This window comes from Ambystoma mexicanum, chromosome 2p, assembly GCF_040938575.1.
Source record: "Ambystoma mexicanum isolate Mex_15411 chromosome 2p, UKY_AmexF1_1, whole genome shotgun sequence".
NCBI classification, from domain to species: Eukaryota; Metazoa; Chordata; class Amphibia; order Caudata; family Ambystomatidae; genus Ambystoma; species Ambystoma mexicanum.
The window spans coordinates 959,265,812-959,289,899 of record NC_090923.1 but is presented as its reverse complement, the minus strand read 5'-3'; the positions used below and the strand labels follow the sequence as shown (position 1 = coordinate 959,289,899).

The following is a 24,088-nucleotide window of genomic DNA, read 5'->3' as shown; positions in this document are numbered from 1 at the left end:
CATACCCGGTATGTGTGCAGCTGGTGCGGAATTCGTGTGGTAGCTGCTTCTTAGCGGTAGGTGTGGTGGTTGAGAGATCAGGAGTATGTGTTAGCTCTGGCAGGATTTATCCAGACCGAGTCTACCTGCGTTAGGCCTGAGGAGAACGCCTGGCTGGGGGTGTGAAACCAGCAGTGATTACTTAGAGTGATGGGGAGTGAGCGGGAGATGTTGATATGAGAACAGTTATACCGAATGGTGTCATAGTATCTCTGTGTTCTATTTGAGTGGTGGTGTAAAGAAGAGAGTAAGCGTGGGATGTGGTGTGATATATGCTCTTTCAGATGTTCCCTGCATTCCAAAACATATTATGCAAGTCACGCAATTCTATGCGATCAGGTCCGTTCTATGCATTATTATTCATTTCAGGCGTTCAAGATTGCCCTACACACTCCTGTCTGCTCGACACACTCACGCACTCAAGTTCACCTTGCGTGCTCTAGTCTATCCCTCATTCTCCAGTGTGCCCCACGCATGCTCTCATGTATTCCATACGCATGCACTCCTGTCCTCCCCGCGCATGCACTCCAGTCTACCCCGCGCATGTACTCCTGTCTGCCTACGCACTCATCCACTCTGTATACTCGTCCGTTCTGTACGCTCATCTGGTCCACACACTCATCTGGTCCACACACTCATCTGGTCCACACACTCATCTGGTCCACACACTCATCTGGTCCACATACCTATCCGCTTCATACACTCATTCGTTCCATGCGATCATCCGCTCCACACACTCGTCCGCTCCGCACACTCGTCCAATCCGCACACTCGTCCAATCTACAAGCTCATCCGGTCCACACACTCATCCGTCCACCCACTCATCGGCACAACATACTACTCGTCCGCTCTACGTATTCATCCGTTACCCACACTCATCCGCTCTATGTATTTATCAGCTCCACACAGTCACCCGTTCCACGTACTCACCCGTTCCACGTACTCACCCGCTCCACGTACTCACCCGCTCCACGTACTCACCCGCTCCACGTACTCACCCGCTCCACGTACTCACCCGCTCCACGTACTCACCCGCTCCACGTACTCACCCGCTCCACACATTCATCCTTTCCACACATTCATCCGTTCTACCTACTCATCCGCTCATACATTTGTGCGCTATACGTACTCGTCCGTTCTATGTACTCGTCCGTTCTATGTACTCGTCCGTTCTATGTACTCGTCCGTTCTATGTACTCGTCCGTTCTATGTACTCGTCCGCTCTACGTACTCGTCCGCTCTACGTACTCGTCCGCTCTACGTACTCGTCCGCTCTACGTACTCGTCCGTTCTACGTACTCGTCCGTTCTACGTACTCGTCCGTTCTACGTACTCGTCCGTTCTACGTACTCGTCCGTTCTACGTACTCGTCCGTTCTACGTACTCGTCCGTTCTACGTACTCGTCCGTTCTATGTACTCGTCCGCTCTATGTACTCGTCCGCTCTATGTACTCGTCCGCTCTATGTACTCGTCCGCTCCACGCGCTCGTCCGCTCCACGCGCTCGTCCGCTCCACGCGCTCGTCCGCTCCACGCGCTCGTCCGCTCCACGCGCTCGTCCGCTCCACGCGCTCGTCCGCTCCACGCGCTCGTCCGCTCCACGCGCTCGTCCGCTCTCCACGCTCGTCCGCTCTCCACGCTCGTCCGCTCTCCACGCTCGTCCGCTCTCCACACTCATCCGCTCTTACACGTTCGTCCGTTCAGTATAGTCATCAGTTCTACGCCCTTCTGCGTTCTATTCGCTGCTCTGTATTTACGTACTCATCAACTCTACACGTTCTCATCAACTCTACACGCTGGTCCGCTCTACACACCCAACCACTCTACACTCTCATTGGCTTTAGTATGTTCATGTACTCGTCCGCTCTACGTACTCGTCCGCTCTACGTACTCGTCCGCTCTACGTACTCGTCCGCTCTACGTACTCGTCCGCTCTACGTACTCGTCCGCTCTACGTACTCATCCGCTCTACGTACTCGTCCGCTCCCCACGCTGTGCGCTCTCCACGCTGTGCGCTCTCCACGCTGTGCGCTCTCCACGCTGTGCGCTCTCCACGCTCGTCCGCTCTCCACGCTCGTCCGCTCTCCACGCTCGTCCGCTCTCCACGCTCGTCCGCTCTCCACGCTCGTCCGCTCTCCACGCTCGTCCGCTCTCCACGCTCGTCCGCTCTCCACGCTCGTCCGCTCTCCACGCTCGTCCGCTCTCCACGCTCGTCCGCTCTCCACGCTCTCCACGCTCGTCCGCTCTCCACGCTCGTCCGCTCTCCACGCTCGTCCGCTCTCCACGCTCGTCCGCTCTCCACGCTCTCCACGCTCGTCCGCTCTCCACGCTCGTCCGCTCTCCACGCTCGTCCGCTCTCCACGCTCGTCCGCTCTCCACGCTCGTCCGCTCTCCACGCTCGTCCGCTCTCCACGCTCTCCACGCTCTCCACGCTCTCCACGCTCTCCACGCTCACCACGCTCACCACGCTCTCCACGCTCGTCCGCTCTTACACGTTCATTCAGTCTATACGTTCGTCCGTTCAGTATAGTCATCAGTTCTACGCCCTTCTGCGTTCTATTCGCTTCTCTGTATTTACATACTCATCAACTCTACACGCTGGTCCGCTCTACACACCCAACCACTCTACACTCTCATTGGCTTTAGTATGTTCATCTATTCCATCCGATCGCCATACTCATTTGATCTTTCTAGTCATCTGTTCTTCCACTTAGTGCATTCATCTGTTCTATACGCTTCATCCATTCTAACTATTTCATCTATGTCATTCACTACGTTCCCTCCTCCTTCATTATGTCCATTTCATCAGTTTAGGTCACATTACTTTCCCAATGATTTATTCCTATTATCCACTTCGCTGTTTTGATCTACATTACTCGTTTAGTTCTGTTTGTCTTTCTAGTTTACATTCGAGTTTATTAGCTGTCAATTTCTCGCTTCAGGTAGTTTGTTGGGTCGGTGTTATTGTGATGATGCTAGTTTGGAAAACCGGTTGGTTTTAGGGGAAGAGCCAGGTTTTCAGTAGTTTGCGGAAGGATGTTAAATCCTCAGTTTGGCGGATGTGGGGTGGGAGCGAGTTCCACAGGGTTGGGGCCAGGGCTGAGAATGATGATCCGCCTAACCTGACTGAGTTAGTTTTAGGAATTACTAGGAGGCCGGCTGAGCTTGATCTTGGGGTGCGAGTGGGATGATAAGGTATTAGTTTGTCTTGAAGATATTGAGGTCCAGTTTTATGCAGTGCTCGATGGGAGAGGCATAAGGTTTTGAAAGCCACCCTACGGGCTACTGGAAGCCAGTGCAGTGTCTTAAGGGCTGGGGATACGTGGTCTCTTGGACCGAGCGCAAGTAACATTTTGGCTGCTGCGTTTTGTGCCCTTTGGAGTTTATTCAGTTGGTAGGCATGGATTCCGAGGTATAGAGGGTTTGCGTAAAACAGTCTTGATATAACGATTGATTGGACCGTGGAGAGTCTGTTGGGAAATGAGAGATATGGAAAAATGTGCCGAAGGTTTTTAAGGTGGTAGTGGCAGGACTTTGAGACATTGTTGACTTGGCGCGAGAGTGTTAGGTCAGAGTCCAGGGTGCATTCGAGATTTTTCACTGTGTTGGAGGGTGTCGGTGAGTTGCCCATGGCGGGTGGCCAGGGTAGTGGGTGCGGAAGAAGATCGGAGTTGCCGCAAACCATGATTTCTGTTTTGGAGGGGTTTAACAAGAGGTGGCTTTTGGGTCATCCAGAGTTCTATGTTATGGAGGTAGGATGCCTGGTCAGGTCGGGAGTTGGGTTTCGAGTTCAGGAATTTTAGAATTAGTTGAGTGTCGTCTGCGTAGTTGTAACACAGGATGTTGTGTGAACGAATTATTGGTGGGAGGGTGATCAGGTAGAGATTGAACAGGAGGGTGGATAGACATGCTTCTTGTGGGACTCCCGTGTTGACTGGTCGGGCTTGGGAGGTAAAGCTGGAGAGTGTCGTTATTTGGTGCCTGTCTTTGAGGAATGAAGCTATCCATTTAAGAGCGGTTCCCCGAATTCCTAGGTAGTGGAGGCGGTCTAGGAGGATTGAGTGATTGATCGTGTCAAAGGCGGCCGATAGGTCGAGAAGGATTAGTGCGGCGCATCCCGCGGAGTCTGCTGTCATTTTAAGGTCATCCCAGATCGAGGGTAGGGTGGTTTCAGTTCCGTGACGTGTTCTGAAACCTGATTGGGCGGGGTCTAGGAGATTGTTGGCTTCGACAAAGGCATTTAGTTGAGAGTAGGCGGTTCGGTCAATGAGTTTGGCAAGGAACCTGGTGTTTGAGATGGGGGGTAGTTTTTGGGCTCGAGAGGGTCGAGCGAAGGTTTTTTAATTAGAGGTTTGACGTGCACCATTTTGAATGCATCTGGAAAGATACCGGAAGAAAGGGAGGCCTTTATGATAGATCTTGCGTGTTCTCCTGCGCAGGTGGAAGCAAACATTACTTTAAGGGTTGTGGCTGAGCAAGGGTCCAGTGGTGATCCAGATGGTTTGCGGGCACATAGAAGTTTGAGAAATTGTTCTGGTGATATTGGACTAAAGGATTCGAACGTTGGTTGCGTAGAGGTCGCAGCTGATGGGCTGGCCGGTACGGGCAGAGGATTGCCTGGTGGCTGTAAGAGAGCCAGTTTGGTGGTTAGAGTTTTTGTCCTTTCGATAGCCGTGGTGTAAAAGTGGAGGGAGAGTGAGTCGCACAGTGATTGTGACGGGGTCGGGACGGTTGTGTTACAAGCCGGATTGGTGAATTCGGAGATGATTTTGTGGAGTTCTTTGCTTGGGTTTTTGCAGTTTAGGATTCGGGTGTTGTAGTGGGCTTTTTTTGCTTTCTGGATTTCGGCCTTGTACCGATACAGGTGTCGGGCCAAGGTGGTCCTGCTCTCGTGGGTTTTCTATTTCTGCCATTTGCGTTCTAGGTATTTATATTGTCGTTTAGTGGTCTTCAACTCAGGAGTGAACCATCTGGGGAAAAGGCCACGGCGGGTTGATGGTTTGCACGGGGGGGTGAGCCGCATCAGAGATGCGTTGAGCCATGAATCAAAGGCCTCAGGGGTTAGTTGGTTGTTGAGACGGCAGGTAGGTGGTGGAGACTGGAGGAGTGCCTCGGCTAGGTCCGGGGTGATTATTAGGTTTTTCCAGCATTTGCGTAGATTCGGAGGTTCGGATACGAGTACGGGAAGGGGGTCGGGTGAGTGGATGGTGAACGAGAGAATGAAGTGATCGGACCAGATGATGGGGGTGGGGGCTTTAAATGAATCGCGGTGTTGGAGCTAAAGATGGCATCAAGAGTGTGTCCTTTAAAGTGAGTCGGGCCGTTTGTGGGGTTGGAGATTGATTGCATCTAAACCATCAACCAGGGAGTGTGTCATAGGGTTGGTGGGGATGTCGAGCCATATGTTGAAGTCTCCAAGAAATGTGAGGTTGGGATGGTTTAGTTGGAGGGTGGCGATAGAATCGCAAAGGTTGTTTGCGAATTGTCTATCGTAGCCAGGGGGCCTGTAGATTATTAGGAAGCTGTGTGAGAGCGACGGGGAGAGGGATAGTTTAACGAGGAGAGATTCGCAGGATGGAATGGAGGGTTGGTTGTCGATGATTGAGGCGCGGAAGAGAGATTTGAAGACGAATGCTACCCCCCCTCCTCTGGACGACGGTTCAGTGGGATGAGGGAGTAGTCAGGGGGAAAGGCTTCATTAGCGATTGGGCCGAAGTCGTCAGAGAACCAGGTTTTAGTGATGAAAACTAGGTCTGGTTTGACAGAGGCGAGGAGGTCAAAGATGCAATGTCTGTTTTTTGCAACAGATCGGGCATTAAATAGGATACAGTTCACATCGGCAGGCAAGGTTGGTCTCGGTGCTGGAGCGGGATGGGGCGGTGGCAGAGAGAGTGGAGGGAGAGGGGTAGGGTGGGTGATGCTAGATGGGAATAGTGGGCGAGCAGAAAAATTGGCAGGCTTCGGGCGGGGTTGGGTGGCTGCGTGTGATAGGGTGATCGGGTATGGGTTGGGGGATTTGAAGGTGGGGTGTGGGCGGTTAGGAGTTTCAGTTGCAGTGAATGAGAAATCGAGGGAGAGGGGTTTCAGGAAGGGAGAAGCCATGGGGGAAGGAGGCGATTGCGGGAGAGAGGTGGTGGGTCGAGACAGGGGAGGCAAGGAGTGCTGAGAGATTGAGGGGGACCAGGAACGTTTCCTCTTTAGTTTCTTTGCTGCGACTGGTGTGTGAGAGAGGGTGGGGGGGTTCAGAGGGGGAGAGGGAAGCAGCTTCGGTTCTTGCTAGGGCTAGGCGTGCAGTTTTTAGGGAGGGGAAAGGGTGCGGTCGGGGGAAGGGGCAGGGGTATGAGGGCAAGGCGGGGGGTTCGGCGATTGCAGGGTGGGGTGTTCCAGGTATGATAGTGAGGGGAGCAGGTATGGGTAATGCTGGCGGGTCGGGGTGGGGTTCAGGGGATGAGTGGTCTTAGGGTGAGTGGCTCGCCATCGTGCCCCCCTGGATTGGTGTTTGAAGAGGGGAATGGCAGGGAGTGCGAAGGAGGGTGGGGTGATTTGGGAGGGGGGGGATGGGAGGGAAGGCAGATCGGAGAGTGGGGGTGGTCCACGGGGGTCGTTTCTGACAGACTCTGGTGGAGTGGGTGCTCTCATGATTGGTCTGAGCTTTTAGGTTGATTTAGGAGGGCTTTCTGATTGTGGATCTAAGATCAGTTGTGTCACGCTTTTAGGCACACTTCTAGGTTCAACTGCTCAAAGGCGATACTAGACTATTTGGTGCTTTTCTAGATACAATTGTAGACAGAGATGATATTAGTTTATTAGGTACACTTCTAAGTTCACCTGTACACAGAGAAGATATTCGGTCAGCCTCTAGATTCAATTTGCTTAGAGGGGGTATTACTTTATTAGTCACCGTTTTAGATTCTACATTACACAGCTATACTGTTAGTTATACTAATAGGATTGAATAGGGCACGCTAGTGGGTGGACTTCTTTCAATTCACCTTTATACGGGGAGGGTATTAGGCATGGACCTAATTCAACTTTGTATTAGATTATTAGTCACCGTTTTAGATTCTATATTACACATCTAAACTGTTGTTTATAATAATACGATTAATTAGGGCACGCTAGTAGGTGCACTTCTTTCATTTCGACTTCATACAGGGAGGGTATTAGGGACTTTGTACCGAGAGGTTATTAGGGAGATTGATCGGTTCGGTCCGGCATGGTATAACACTATTGCAATTTTCACAGAGAGGCTATTGTGGTCACTTAAAGATGTAACTTTCCACAGAAAGGCTATTGGGAACACTTTCTAAGTTCACAGAGAGGCTAATGGGTACACTTTAATGCAACTTTCACAGACAGGCTATTGGGCGCATTTGTACATTCGACTTTCCAGACTGGCTATTGGTCACATTTCTAAATTCACAGAGAGGCCATTGGGCACATTTCTAAATGTGAGTTTCACAGAGAGGTTGTTGAGCAGACTTCTAAATTCAACTATCACCGATAGGCAGTTGGGCCCACTTATAAATTTATAGAGAGGCTATTGGGCACACTTCTAAATGCAACTTTCACATAGATGCTATTGGGCACACTTCTAAATTCAGAGAGAGGCTATTGGGCACATTTCTAAATGCAATTGGGTACACTTCTAAATACAATTGGGCACACTTCTAAATGCAACTTTTCTCAGCGAGGCTATTGGGCACAACTTCTAAATGCGATTGGGGACACTTCTAAATGCACCTTTTCTCAGAGGAACTATTGGGCACAACTTCTAAATGTGATTGGGGACACTTCTAAATGCAACTTTTCTCAGAGGGACTATTGGACACAACTTCTAAATGCAATTGGGTACACTTCTAGATACAACTTTTCTCAGAGAGGCCATTGGTCATAACTTCTAAATGCAATTGGGCACACTTCTAAATGCAACTTTCCTCAGGCTATTGGTCACAGCTTCTAAATGCAATTGGCTACACTTCTAAATGCAATTGGTCACACTTCTAAATGCAACTTTCCTCAGAGAGACTATTGGGCACAAATTCTAAATGCAATTGGGTACACTTCTAAATACAACTTTTCTCAGAGAGGCTATTGGTCACAACTTCTAGATGCAACTTTCACAGAGAGGCTATTGGGCACACTTCTAAATTCACAGAGAGGCTATTGGGCACACTTCTAAATGCAACTTTCAAAGAGAGGCTATAAGACACAACTATTAAATATATACATAGGCTATTGGGCACACTTCTAAATTCACAGAGAGGCTATTGGGCACACTTCTAAATGCAACTTTCAAAGAGAGGCTATTGGGCACACTTCTAAATGCAACTTTTCTCAGAGGGACTATTGGTCGTAACTTCTAAATGCAATTAGGAATACTTCTAAATGCAATTGGGCACAATTTCTAAATGCAATTGGGTACACTTATAAATGCAATTGGGTACACTTCTAAATCCAACTTCTCTCAGAGAGGCAATTGGGCACAATTTCTAAATGCAATTGGGTACACTTATAAATGCAATTGGGTACACTTCTAAATCCAACTTCTCTCAGAGAGGCTATTGGTCACAACTTCTAAATGCAATTGGGTACACTTCTAAATGCAACTTCTTCAGAGAGACTATTGGGCACAACTTCTAAATGCAATTGGGTACACTTCTAAATGCAACTTTTCTCAGAGAGGCTATTGGTCATAACTTCTAAATGCAATTGGGGACACTTCTAAATGCAACCTTTCTCAGGGAGGCTATTGGTCACAACCTATAGATGCAACTTACACAGAGAGGATATTAGCACACTTCTAGATGCAACTTTCAAAGAGAGGCTATTGGGCACACTTCTAAATGCAACTTTCAATGAGAGGCTATTGGGCACACTTCTAAATGCAACTTTTCTCAGAGGGACTATTGGTCGTAACTTCTAAATGCAATTGGGAATGATTCTAAATGCAATTGGGCACAATTTCTAAATGCAATTGGGTATACTTCTAAATGCAATTGGGTACACTTCTAAATGCAACTTTTTCAGAGACACTATTGGGCACAACTTCTAAATGCAATTGGGTACACTTCTAGATACAACTTTTCTCAGAGAGGCTATTGGTCACTGCTTCTAAATGCGATTGGGGACACTTTTCACATGCAAAGGACAGAGTTTCTGAAAGCAATTATAATGAATTTACGGTGGTGATGCATTGTTAGATGAGTGTTAGGGTAGTATGGCCTGAAGTAGTTGCTTCTGGCCCCGCCCTTGCCACACTTACTTGTTGTTGGCTTTTTGCTTCTCCTGCGGATACCTGCAGATACGATCTTTAGGCGGAACCGGCCCGTTCTGGCAATGTTGATCACATTACGGCCCAGGATGTCTGCAGAGCTCACACGGGAGCGACCATCTCTCCACGTGCGCAACAGTGCCCCCATTCGTACCCAAGTCTTAATGATCTCTTTTTTATTTGGTTTAAACATGCTTTGCTTCTCACGCTCTTACAGTTCCACTTCATCAATTTTATATTCAATATCTCATCAATTTCACAGGGACTAGTTTCTCCTGCTTCTTGCTCTCATTAGAACATGCTCTCTCTCTCTGACTTGCTCCACTCTTTACTTTTTTTAACAGGTATAATACTTTTCTTCCGAGGGTTTTTGTACCCTAGTCTTAATGATCTTTCCTTGAGGCTCAATTGTGACTATCTCTCTCATAGTACAGTTCCATTTTATATTCACTATCTCGTCCATTTCACTGGGATGAGTTTTTCCTGCTTCATAATGATTCCCGGGTGGCCTCTCGGTTCTCCACCCTTACCTCTGGGTCCATACAAGAACATCCCCAGGGCCTGCACTTGTTACGTTCTCTTTGTTAGTTCTGTTTCTCTGCCTTTGCAATTGTGCCAGTGTCCCGCTGTCGGTCCTCTCTCTCTCCCTGCAACCAGTTATGGCTGCGGATAACCAGACGTCTTACTGATTACTCTGTATAGTGGTTTTGGCGTCATTTCACGTGCTCACTGCCACCACAAAGTCGTCGTGTTCACTGCATTTGGGTTCCTGTCTCCTCTGCTTCTCGCCGTGGGTAAACGCTGGCCTATGCTTCTCAACGCAGGTAAACGCTGGGCCTCCAATGTTTTGCTCTCGCATTCAGGCAACTTCTGAAAGTCGCAGGTTCTGCGACTCTCTATAGTTGCGCCTCACTCAGGTGTTGTGCTGTCAGTGGACTTGCCCTCCTTAAGTTCGTCTCTCTCTGCTTCACCTTACCTCGGCGCCTGCTCTCTTTCCAGTCTCCTCATCTCAGTTAAATGAAGGTCCCTCCTTAAAGATACAAATTCTTTCTTGTTCGTAAAGGTACATTTTTGTTTTGTCTTTAGCCAAATTTCTGGACTTCACAGTGTTCTTCATATCTGATAGTCCCATATATGGAATCATGGGAAATAGCTTAGTGTGTTCCTCACAGGAATGGGGGGAGTCCTCCCTTAGAGGGCAATCTCTCCCAGTGAGGTCCCACTTGCCCAGACTCCAAAGGAGGGTCTTGCAAAGCAGGCTCACCTCCCCTGCCTCAAGGGGGAGCCTCCCCCTTTGGGAAAAGGAAAACATTCCCTTGATAGATCCCAAAGGGTACTGCGGTTTGTGTGTGAAGTGAATGAAGATGGCATATGTAGTGGAAGGGGTGTTTGTGAAGCGGTTGTGTGAATAAAAGAAGGATGTGCTGTAGAAAGTGGGTGGGGTAGTAGTAGTTTGGGGGAGGAGTAGTACTAGTGTGGGCATAGGAGGAGTAGTGTAGGGGGGAGTAGTAGTAGTAGAAGTAGTAGTAGTAGTAGTGGAGGTAGAGAAGGAAGAGTAGTAGTGTGGGTGGGAGGACCAGCAGTTTGGGTTTAGTAGTTGAAAGACGCATTGTAAATCAAGCCCTCTCTCTCTCTCATATTCATTTGCCAGTGCATTCATGCAGTATACATGCTCTCATTCACCCACACATACATAAAAACAAACACTCATGCACACACACACACACACACTCAGACAACCCCCCCTTGCATACATACAAATTAGTATTAATTTAACATTTCACTTACCTGCTCGCACCCTCCGTACACTGCAACACAGGAACACGACCGGATGGCCCACCTGCTCTCCAGAACAAGCTCACTGACAGGAGAAGGAGTAAGGGAATAGAGTTCCTACGCCCCGCCGACTCTCCTATTGGGTGCTACGAAGTTCTTGTTTTTCTTTCTTTTTCAAGGTCTCATCTTTGAAAAAGAAAGAAAAGCAATAAACAGGGTGGGGGGTATGCTCCTGTGTTGAGGCAGGTAGCAGAGTTCTCGGGTAAATGAAGCACTCAGGTAGGCTGTACTGCCTGGCACTGTGCTACTGCTTTGGACTGTGAGTAACAGTGCCACATCTCTCACCGAAAGTGAGGGGGTGGCACCTCAGCCGCCTACCCTAAGGAAGGTGCTGCCGCTGAGTAATAGAGTGGTGGTAGTAGTAGTAGAAGTAGCAGCAGCAGCAGCATGAGGAGGAATGGTAGTGTAGTAGGAGGAGTCATGGTAGAGTGGGTGGAGAGGGAGAAGACATCATTTAAGGGTGGAAGCAGGATAAAGGTGGAGTGAAGCATTGGAGGGACAGCGGATTGGTGGTGAGAAGTCAAGTAGGACGATGCAAGTAGAATAGAAGGACATGGTAACAGTGGTTGTGAGCGGAACCAGGAAAATCTTAGAGCAATTGCGAGGCATAACCCCATACCTTATGAGAACACTAACCTGTGGTGAAAGTAGGGAAAGTTAGGATGTCCCTGGAGGAGCTGGAAAGCCTACATTCAGGGAGCCATCAATTGCTTAGACATTAAGGGTTACCGATCAATGGCACTAACCAGTGGTTTCACACACCCTGGGTTATGGAGGGTATCCCATGGGAGACGAGGGAGAGAGGGGCGTTCCCACCACCACTCCCCAAACCTTTTTCCCAGCCGGTGCCTATGATCAAATTGCGTCTCTCCTCATTGCTCCAAGGAACAAACCATACTTGTCTCTATATTTGTAATATAGACCCTTGAATTGTCATCGAGACCCAGGAGGGTTTTCTGTGCCATCTAGAACGGCAGTCAGTTTGCCAGGGTCCTTGGATCTTGAGTCCCTACTGCCTAGGTTGTCGACGAATGATTGCCCTGTTGGGCTTTTGTTCTTTGATATTCAGATTACAGCTGTTTCTTTCCCCATCTCCCCGGTCAATTTTGAGCCTGCAGGTAATTCTTTGAGCCCTCCAGCCAAGGGATGTATTTATTAGCTTGGTGCCTGCTATCAGCTTTGTCTGTTCCAGTGTTGTTGCATCATTGTTGTTGTTATACAGGCGTAGCTATTTCATGAGCCTATCACAGGCTCTCTCCTTACTTAGATTCAAAATGAGTCCAACAAGCTGGGGACTGCATGTGTCCACTAGGTTCTCATCTCAATGAGCACTCCTGGCTTTATTTTACAAATAGTCTTGTTGTCTGTAATGTTTTGGGGAGTGTTCGCTGTTCCAATCGGAGTTGCAAGGAGCCATCTCGGATTATGGCTCCTCGCTAGTCTGTGACCGTATTTCCTTCTTTATTTATTCCATATTTTCTTACACGCAGGTCTGCCCCCAACCCCACCATGGCAGCTCCTCCAGAATCCACGCTATGGTTCCCAAGTGGCCTGTCTTTCTGCTTCAAATGAGCTCTTTGGGCATTACGCTTTTTCATTCTCTGGATCAAGGTTAGCCAGGCTTTCCAAGCCTTAGCACCCAGCTTTGGTCACATTGACTGCACCATCTAGCTCGGTTTACATTTTCCAATTTGGGCCCGCCCCCCCTTCCCGGTTTTGGCCAATGCTGGTGGTCTGGCTTGACCCCCAGTACTCTTCCACCCCTTTTCTCGTTCAACCACGTTCTGCTGGCTTCAATGATATTCTCCTTCTCTTCCGCGTTTCTACCCCAACCTCCTCCAGCTTGCCCTAATCTGTTCCTCCTCCAACTTTATCCTTTCGTTCATTCTGTCTTCATCTCACTGGTATTTCCCTCCTCCAACTCAGTCCTTTCCCTTCTCCTTATCTCTTGCTTTCTCCATACCCCTACGCGCTCCTCACTCTTCTCCAAACTCATTCACTCTGGGTTGGTTCCGGCCGCCTGTTACAGGTCTTCATCGGGTCATTGGCACCGTGAGGGCCTTCGTGGGAACACCTATTTTTGGTTATTAGCTTTGACTCTGGATTGAGTGGTGGTCGTATTTCAAATCCCACAAACCATGTATGGCGAATGCTATCTGTATTACATGGATTCAGCCCGTGGCTCCGTGGGTTGCGTTTGTAAAAGGGAGGGGACCACCTTGGATTCGATCTGCCCTGTCATGAGAGCAGTTTTATTCCTCCATGGTTCCCCTGAGCGACGTGTGGATCGATTGCTTTTCCTAAACTGTAACATATGCGTGTTTCCTTGCGTCTCCTGCTTTGAGAAACTGGTGGCATTGTGTCCGCAACTGTGACCATGCTCACATGCATCCCTCTGATCTGCCTCCTGATCACGATCAGAAATTGCGGATCGTGATCAAGAGGGCCAACCTTTAGTGTCTAAATCGATTTCATTAATAGTGTGTGGGAGAACATGAGTGGCCCTAGCAAAGAGGGTTGGAATTAAGGAGAGGCCCTCTGGATCCTACATATACCTTTTCTATGGTCTGCATCATGGAGTGGGTAGCTTTCCCCAGCCACCACTGCCTCTCAAACCTTTTCCCAGCCTTCCTTCTGGGATATATTCACACGCACACTCATCTACTTCCTTTAAGGAACACTCCCATGCGGCATTTGATAAATATTGATATAATCACCTGTGGCACCTCGGAGAACAGAAACACACTTGTACAAATAGGTAAATTAGCTCTAAAATGAATCTCCCCCGAGGCTTCTGTGTAAAAGATTTCACATTTGATGTTTCCCACAGTCGGTTTGATTTTCAAAACAAATTAGGACCGAATGACTCCTTTTACAACTTAACAAAACTTCACATGTCAGGAAGCACATTCTTCAACTCTAAAAGGTCAGTTCTGTTTTTTAAACACTGTGACGGGAGTTGCAACAGTTATAATACTTTTTTTGAAAATAAAGAGTCATAAAGTGTATTTTAAAATGTTCTCCTACAGAAGCCTCTTGGAGAGCTAGTTAATATAGTCGAACATATCAGTTCCTGTTCTCCATGTTGCAATAGATGATTACTTTATGGTTTAGAAACAGCGCATGAGTGCTGTTAATCCAAATGTTTCAAATGTCTTCCCTTCCTTATCGCATTGTCCTCTGCTTGCCAGTATTTCTTTGTTTTATATTGCTTCCAGCTTTACTCTCTGCCAGCTCCCATACCAAAGGGGCCAGGCGGGCGGAAGTTTGGTTCACTGCATATGTACAGCTTTGATTGTTGGTGTATACAAGGGTGGGGGGGATTCTAGAGGGGAGGAAGGAATACCCAATTATTTCTTTTATTTATATGCAGACGTCCAGTATTTGACAGCGTGTGTATTCCATCCTAAAGAGGTTCATTATTAAGGCTCTCTAAGCGAATTTCAGAACGTCTTTTCTAAGAGAGTAACTAGCATTTATGTAGATGGAAGCAGACAAAAGATGTTTAATTAAAATGTCAATGTTGCTTTTGTATATGAATCTTTTAAAGCCTGGCCTCCAAATAATCATCCGTTTGTCTTTTTCAGCTGTTGTTGAAGATTATTTCTTGCCTGAGAAACTTGAGGTGCCAAATTTCTATCCTCCTGAGCTACTCAACCCCATCATTTACTTATCCGAGGACGGGGTGATTTCCAAGCTATCCAGTGAGAAGAAAGACAAGAATCTAAGGATGCTCTCCACTGCCATCAGGATTGATCTGGACCTTAAGAAAAATGTCAAGGTACCTACTGTTCTTTCACATGCTTTAGGCATCAACACCTATGACTGGGTTGGGAAGATCAGCTTATGATACTGGCCAAACTGTCCAGTCTTAACTCGGCCACAGGCTATGAAAGAGCCACTAATAATGTGACACTTTAAACTGTTGCAAAGCCATAGGTGCCCTGAAATTGCTTGGCATCACACAATCGTAAATCCTCATTTCTTCACTGGCACGGGTTGGAAGGGTCCGTGGTTTATTACAAAGTAGTGTTCAAAACAGATCACAAACCTTTCGAATGTACCAATTATAAATCAATGAAAAAAAAATACTAACAAAACATTCAGTGTGGAATGTTTCAGCCACAGCAAAGTTCAAAAGATCCACTTCTGAACCGTATATTTAGGAATTAATTTAGTGAGACAGAGTTTCAATACTAATGTTGATATGCAGTACACTGAGAAGAAATCTTCAAAGCCTCTGTGCTCACGCATCTCAGAATGAGTGCTGCAAAGTCATCATATAGCAGGTAAGACTTGTTTTGCGTCTGTCCTAATTAAGAGTGTAACATCACATTTTGTGAAGTTCTCCTGCTCATTTAGCTACTAGTCCGCGTTTTGTCTTGTGCTTTCCCGTCTGAGGTGTCGGTATCCCCTATAGTTGGTACTTTGAGGTGCAGTTGGAGGCCTAAGTAGATGGTTAATCTTGGTTGGCTCATTAATGAAGTTAAACTCATGCAATGGCAAGCGAGTCAAAAGGCACTCTGAACAATCAACGCACCACAGGAGGTGGCTATGGCTCAAGCACCATGTGGCATGTTCAAGCTATGAAAGTACTCTACAGACTGTTTGTTTCATTTTGACTTAGGGAGCTGAACATGTCTAGTTCAGTCATCTGTCACACCTTTCAGTTCATATGCGCTTGCTTCTTTGTCGTTAGGTTCAGCCCAGTGACCGTTTCACATCAGACTCCATTTTGGGGACCTCCAGGAAGGAAAAAGGACCGACCCGAGACTCAAAAAGGTTGTAAAACATGCTACCACCATTTTAAGGTACACTATCACTACCCTGAATAACAGGATACTATCTATGAGTTACCCTGTTTAACAGCCATTAAGAGACCTTAAGGGGCATAAAACATAGAGGTGTGTCCACAGTGAGAACTGGATAGGGACTGCCACATACTCTCGGACCAAGAAGGGTGCCAAGGCCAGATATGCTTTCACCTGTTTTCATCAGGTTTATTAAGGGTTTTACACAGAACGGGCCAACTGAAAACACACTGGTTTCACCGGAATCTACAAAGAAAAATGTCAGGATTGTTACTTTCAATTCTCTACCAGGCCTCCCAGACTTGGGGATGTTCCCAAATGTCTTACACAGCATCACCAAGCTTCCCATGCTTTCCCTTCCTTCGGTAATGTTTGAAAGCTCTATCCCAAGTCTACAAACCCAAATGGGTTCCCTTACTCCTGTGGGTAAGTTCTCCGGACATTGCAGAGCTTCAGGGTCCTTCTTCTCTTGGCCGACAAGTTGCAGGTTTTCCTGGGGGAAATTATACAAAGGACTCATTTAGCTGTGAAGCTCATGTCACAGATGGCACTGAAAACACTGCGAGACAGTTTCAAGAGTTCTAACATTTTTCATTGTGGGGCCTGGGTTTGTGTGTCTTGCTCTTGCTCTCGCTCTCTCTCTCTTGCTCTCTCTCCTTTTCCTTTTTTTTCTCTTTCTCTCGCTCTCTCTTTCTCTCTCTCTCTCCATGAATTGACCCTCTTCTGTAACTCCTGGTTAGTGCTGTCAGATGTTGACCCCTTCTGTCTAAGCTCTGTCTCCACTATACGTGTTTCCCTAAGTGCAGGCTATCTAAATTCCCTCGGGTACGTCCCTAACCAACAACACAAACAAACATCACTTAACAGCTGGCAGTCTGTGTGGGTTCCACACAATGTCTTCTTCTTCCTTGGTGATCTGGCTGGCTTACTTCATGTCAGTCCTCAATATTCTGCCCCTTATAGTCCGTTTGCCCTGGATCAGGACTCGTCCCACCTGCTCATTGCCTCTGAACGTTTCAGCTATCGTCCATTTCTTCAAATCAGCCCACCACAGTTCTACTGGCGGACCTGTGCTTGTGTTCCATGCCATTGCGATGCTGCGCTTTGCCAGTATACACATTAAGTCTTTAATCTTTGCTGTGTGAGTCCTCTTGTTTCTTGCCCCTCAGGAACAACCCCAACAGATATGACTCCAGTGTCCACGCCTTCATTTGGATTCCTCCTGCCTGTCTTTAACAGTGTCCCAAAAGTCAATTATCACCGGGCAGGACCAGAACATGTGTAGCATATGCGCCTTCTCTGCAGCGCAGCGCGGACATCTACGGGTTTGCGTAGAGCTGCATTTGTTTAAACCTTGCGTTCCTGGAGACTTTCTTTGGATACCGGAGTATCCTGTGCCATTCCTCATCTGTGAAGATTTGTTGGAGTTCTACCTCCCATCTAGCCCTCGCTTGCAGCTCCCTTCCATTGTTGTTGCTTATGAGCTGTTCATAAGAGTCTAGATACTGTGTGTCCTCCTTCCGACACATCGTACCACGCGTCCAGCTTCCCATCATTTCCCCCCCCCCCCACAGGCAGCTCCTTCCATCTCTTATTGATGTTCCGGTCCATGCTGTTGTGCAATAAGAATTGTCCTTTATGTATGCTCTGTGCCGCCATCAGGGTCTGGAAGCCCACCCATTGTCTGCCCCTCCGTAGGTCTCCGATCTGGGCCACTCCCTTATCTTTCCACTGCGCTCTGTATGCTGTCAGGCACTCCGTGCGGGTGCCGACTAATCCCGCGAGGGGCATTGCCTGGAGCAGGGGCCCCATGTCCCTTGAGTTTTCCATGCCCTCTTCCATAGAGTCAGTCTCATTTTGACCATGTTGGGGAGTGGTTTTATAAAAGCTTCATCTATCCATAGGAGCTCCCTCAGATAACAATGCCCTTTTGCCAGTTGAAAGAGCAATGTGTCTATGGATGTATCATCTCCCTGCCACCATACTACAAATTGAAGTTGTCCTGCCAAGTAGTAACGTTCAAAGTCCGGCAGCCTGATTTCCCCCCCACCATTCGTAGTCCCTCAGTAAAGTGTTCAGCGCTATCCTGTGTCCCCTCCCCCCCCTCATACTCCACAGGAATTCTCTTGCCATTGTGTGAAGTCGTGTAAAGAAGGACCCGGGAATGTTGTATGGGACGTTAGTGAAGTAATATAGTAGACAGGCCAGTACCGTCATCTTCAATAAGGCTGCCGTCCCTATCATCCTCAGGGGATCGTCTTCCAGAACTTCATTGACGTCCCCATTTTGTCAAGGGCCGCCTGTGTGTTGGCTACATGCATTTCTATAGTGTTGTGATATATGTCCACTCCTAAGCAGCAAAGGTGACTTGCGTCCATGTGAGTGCTAGATTAGGCAACTGGTCAGGGGTAGCCCTCCTCGGGCCTGCCAGGGGGAACACAAATGATGTCTCCTTGTTAATAGTGATTCCCGACAGTCTAGCGAATGCCCCCAGTGCTTCTAGCAAATCCGTCAAGTGTTCCCTCGGGTTCCAGAAATAGAGGAGCATGTCATCTATGTATATCGATAGTTGATGTACCACCTCGTCTATCTCAATACCGGCGTCAGCGTCCTTGTACTCCGCCCTGAGGAAAACCATGAATGGTTCCAGAGCCAAGATATATAGCAAAGCGGATAGTGTACATCCCTGCTTGGTACCCCTACCTATCTTCCATCCCTGCAAGATGTATTTTCCCGTTTTTACCCTTGCTCTTGGATTCTTGTAAAGGAGTCTTATCCATCGGAGGTAACCCTCCCCTATCCCAAAATGGGCGAGCGCGTCCAACAGCCGGTTCCAATTAACGGAATCAAATGCCTTTAAGACATCTAGTGACGCCACCGTGCATTCCCCCTGTCTCTGGTTCGTGCTGTCTACCACATGGTGGAGTCTACGTAGATTCCATGTTGTGTTCCTCCCTGGTACGTATCCCGTTTGGTCTGAGTGCGCAAGTGCGAGTATGACTCGCGTGAGCTGATTTGCCAAAGCTGTAGTCAGGATTTTGGAGTCCTAGTTTATAAGGGAGATCGGTCTGTAAGAGTCGCACTCAAGGGGTGGTTTCCCCGGTTTTAGTATAGGTATTATGACGGAATCCGACAGACTCTGCAGTAACTGTCCCCTCTCGTATGCCTCCTCATACATCTCTAACAGTCACAGGGCCAGGGTGTCGTATTTCTTGTAAAAATCCCCGGGTAACCCATCTGGGCCCGGGGACTTGCCTGTTGGGAGATCGGCTATTACGGCGGTCAGCTCCTCCACCGTGAGGGGTGCCTCTAATATATGCGCTTGTTCCTTTATTAGCCTGGGAAGATTAATCTCCTCCAGGGTATCGGTTATGTCTCCCTCATCTGCCTCCTGGTTCCGGGAGTACAGTCTTTCATAGAATCTGGAGAATACCTCGTTTATCCCTTCCTGTGTCCGCACCTCCTCCCCTTGCTCGTCATTAATTGCGTTTTTATGATATCGCGTTTGCTCTCCTGTCTGGTGAGCCAGGCTAAGAGTCTACTGGGCTTCTCCCCCTCTGCATGCAATCTCTGTGTGTACTTCCCATAGTCCAGTCTCCCCAGTTTCTCACAAATGGCGCTGCACTGCTGCCTTAATGTAATGAGTTCCCCCGGTTCTTCTCCTTTCGTGCTCGGCCATGCCTCTACTTGTTCTATCTCCCTTTCCACGTACACCAGTTCTGCCAGTATGCCTCCTCTGCGTCCTGCCGCCTTCCCTATCGCCGCTCCCTTGACCACTACCTTTAGGGCTTCCCAGACCATTCCAGTGCTATCCACGCTCCCCACGTTATGGTCAAAATAGTCAACTATCGTCTCCCCAATGTGCTCTTGGAATTACTCCTCCATTCTCCAGCATTGGATCTTTCATGGATTCACATGCTTAGAATATTCCCCGTCGTCAGACTGGGAACGCTCGGTACACATATATAGTCGTTTCCTATAGGAAAAAACTTCCGACACTTGTGTGTCCTATCCACATCTACGTCCTCTCTGGCGCCGTCCACGCATGCCCCGTAGGACGTAGTGGTATAAAAGCCCCGCCCCCGCGGGTCCCGTCAGATTTTCAACCGTCTCCAAAGATAGTGGGATCTCCTCGCGTAGTCTCTACTTTCTAGGTTTATTGTTGAAATTACTCGTTTTGATCGAAAGGTTATTGGTCTTACCAGGATGTCGGGCAAACCGCTCTTCCGCCCGTGCGCCACGTGCGGATTGAAAAAGGTTTACGAGGGGGACGGCCATCTAGATTGTATATATTGCCTCCACCCTCACCATTCGGCAGACCAGTGCGAAATATGTAAAGGTTTTTCCCAGAAAACCCTGAAAGATCGGAGTCGGCGACTGGTGTCGTGGTTAAATGACGGGGCGGGAGCATATCCTCAGTCGGAGGTTGGCTCCGTGCGCAGCGTGGCCTCGACGAAAACATCGGGGGCCCCGCGCCGTTCAGCCTCTTCGGAACCACCGGCAAAGAAAACTCGACCGGCGGAAAAGGATGTTCCACGCTGCCACTCTTCCAAAGACTCTTCAAAAGAATCTTCAAAAAAGTCATCATCGTCGAAAAAACATGGAAAGGAAAGGCCAAAATCCTCCTCGGGCGATCCTCATAGATCTGCCACGAGTAGAGAGTCGGAAAAGCGCAGGGAGAGCTCTGTGAAGGCGGGACCGCCTAAGCCACCTGCAGGCCCACCGTCGACGACGACGAACCAGTCAGTGGCCTCACTGCCGCTAACGCAGTTGGTTTCCCCCGTCCTCAACCCGCTGACGACGACGGCGACGATGTCCTCATCGACCGAAGTTCAGGCCTGGAGACCAGAGGTTTTTGATCTGGTGTTGCCGGACTCGTTACTGCAGGAACAGGCAGTGTCGATTTCCTCGAAGGAAGACGACGGCTTCAGGATTGCGGGCCCGGAAGATCTTGGGCTCCGAGCCAAGTCACCATCAGGAGCAACCTGCTCTCAGGTGTTTACCCAGTTTTCAAGCTCACAATCGGCCCTGTCCATGGAGGTTCTGTCCTCATTGCACTCGCTGCTGAAATCGTTAGATGAAAGGCTTCCACCAGTGAACCCGTCAACGCCTCCCGTCGACGAGCCAGGCCCGTCACATCGTCCAACCCAAAAGACCAGAGTTCCGGTGACTCCAGTGGTCCACGAGGAGGGTGAGCTGTTGGACTCTGTATCTGACCAAGGATCAGTATCGGACATCTCCCTGTCTCCATCTAGGGATCCATCCTGGGTGTCGGATGTTGAATTGGAAACACCAAAGAGCCCCACTCACCCGTCTCCACCAGACGATGTTGGCGCGTTTCATTCAATGATGGAAAAGGCATGCAAGGAATTTGGCCTGGTCCAGCAGGAGGAGAAAAAGGACTGTTTTCTGTTCGACCATATGGGTAAGAATAGGCGTTCAGTATTCTCAATACCCATTTTAGATCATGTCTGGAAAGAGGGTGTTCAAACCATGCGTCACCCGTTTTCTGAACCGGCCGTCAAAGGCCGCATTGAAAAGAAGTTTAAAGCGCCAGATGTCTTTCGTCCCAACCTACACCTGACTCAGTGGTGTCGGCGGCAGCGACAAGGAAAGCGAGGGCCCAACACAAGTGCTCTACCCCTCCGGATAATGAGGCAAGGCGCCAAGATTGTTTGGTAAGAAGGTACTATCCGTGGGTGCTACAACTGTGAAGGCAGCCAACTCTTTGGCTATTGTCGCCAGGTACGACAGGGAAATGTGGCACAGACTAGCCCCTATACTGGACCACCTTCCGGAGGAACATAGAAAAGCGGCTATGTCTCTGGTACGAGAGGGCGAAGAAGCGTTGAATCATGCAATTAACATAGCGGTGGACCTGGCGGATTCGGGCTTTAAGCAAGTAAACAACGGGGTTGTTCTTAGACGCCAGGCTTGGCTTAAGTGCACCAACTTCAGGCCCGAGGTTCAGTATAAAGTATTGGACATGCCCTTCGAAGGTGACCGTCTTTTTGGAGAAAAGGTGGATGAGGCCCTGAAGGGCATGAAGGAGGACTCGGATATGGCTCGCTCGTTGGGTGCCCTTCAAAGTGGAATTTTTTTTCGATCTTTTCGTCCCTTTAAAGGGGCATCGGGCAATTCAAGATTCTCTGCATCCAGGGATAGATCTTTTGGCAGATCAGCATACCCATCCCAGGGATATAGACGCGCCTCTCAAAACACAAGCCGGCGCAGAAACTTCCAGTCATCCAAGAGACGACCGGCCTATCCTTCGTCGACGAACAAACAAAAAGACCAGCAATGACGGGAAGCGCACCGTTCTGGGAGGAAGAGTGTCAAACTGCGTCAAAGAATGGGAAGACATCACAACAGATCAGTGGGTGTTGGACACAGTGAGGTACGGACATTCTCTACTATTCAAATGCAAACCTCCGAAATGTCCACCTGTATTCCTACCCCAACCACATCTGAACGTTTTGCTGCAGGAAGTAGCACTTATGTTACAAAAAGGTGCCATAGAATTGGTTCCTGCATCGCAGAAAGGCCAAGGGGTATACTAGCGGTGTTTTGTGGTAAAAAAGCCAAACGGAAAGTGGCGTCCCATTCTCGACCTGCGCGACCTCAACAAGACCTTACAGAGCCAAAAATTCAAAATGCTCACGCTGCAGGAAGTAATCAGGTCCGTTCAAGTGGGAGATTTTTTGGCGTCTCTGGATCTACAGGACGCGTACTTCCACATACCTATGTGTCAAAAACACAGAAAGTTTCTGAGGTTCATGGTAGGTCGGACACACTACCAATTCGCAGTGCTTCCGTTTGGTCTCAAATCCTCCCCAAGAACGTTCACAAAATGTTTGGCACCCGTGGCAGCCTGGCTGAGAAAGAAAGGGCATCATGTATACCCGTACCTCGACGACTGGCTTGTGAGGGGATCCTCCTCGGCGTCGACCAACAACAGCGTACAGGCCACCTTACAGCTTCTGCAACGACTGGGGTTCGCAGTGAACTTCGGAAAGTCCTCTCTAAGGCCATCAAAGAACTTAAAGTTCTTGGGAGCTCAATTCGAAACCCAGTCGGGAATAGTGAAACCTTCCCTAGACAGAATGTCAAAAATCAATCGACTGACGAGTCAACTACGGTTACATTGCACACTCTCAGTGAGAAAGTATGTGGCGATCCTAGGTTCCATGGCTTCCTGCATCCATCTAGTAGCCAACTGTCGATTATTCATGAGGCCACTTCAGGAATTCCTAGCGGACAGATGGAAGCAGGCCACGGGTCGGTGGTCAGACAGGATAACCGTCGACGACGACGAGATCATCCGAGCCCTCCAATGGTGGAAAAGCGTTCACAACCTGGGCAGAGGGGTACCTCTACAAGAACCAGAATTTCAGTGAACCATCATCACGGACGCATCCCTGACAGGCTGGGGAGCACACATGGACAACTACCAAACCCAGGGCAGATGGTCCCCGACCGAATCACTCCTACATATCAATGTACTGGAGCTGAGGGCAGTAAGATGGGCCTTGAAGTCATTCCTCCCACATATCAGGGGGTCGAGAGTAAGAGTGCTGACGGACAACACGACAGCCATGTTCTACTTGATAAAACAAGGCGGCACGAGATCCAGGACCCCGTCCGTGGAGGCTCAAAAGGTATGGCATTGGGCTTTGAAACACAACATATCTATAGTGGCACACCATCTTCCAGGAGTGAAGAACGTACAAGCGGATTCCCTAAGCAGAAGCATGGCCCAGATACACGAGTGGGAGATGGACACCATTCAGCTGCAGAAAATCTTCAAAAGATGGGGTCACCCCTCAGTGGATCTCTTCGCAACGAAAGAAAACAAGAAATGCGAGCAGTTCGCGAGCAGATGGCCTCAGCAAGGATCCCTAGGGGAAGCGTTCTCATTTCCATGGACAGACAAGTTCCTGTACGCCTTCCCTCCGTTTCCCCTTATACGGAGAACAGTACAGTGGATACGCAGATACAAATGCCGGGTCATTCTAGTGGCACCGTATTGGCCGAGACAACCTTGGTTTTCCGACCTGCTGCATCTGTCGTTGGAACAACCGATAACATTCCAGAAGGTTCCGAATCTCCTGTCCAGGGACAAGGGAACA

At 48.7% G+C, this 24,088-nt stretch overlaps 1 protein-coding gene across 1 annotated transcript in view; it reads left to right on the top strand.

The window, feature by feature from the left end:
- ATG2A (autophagy related 2A) overlaps window positions 1-24,088 on the top strand; it is a 2,105,371-nt gene that overhangs the window by 1,087,630 nt on the left and 993,653 nt on the right. Inside the window, exon 22 of the mRNA XM_069644746.1 lies at window positions 14,736-14,929. Within this exon, the coding sequence (XP_069500847.1) occupies window positions 14,736-14,929 (194 nt within the window). The remainder of the gene's footprint in view (window positions 1-14,735; window positions 14,930-24,088) is intronic.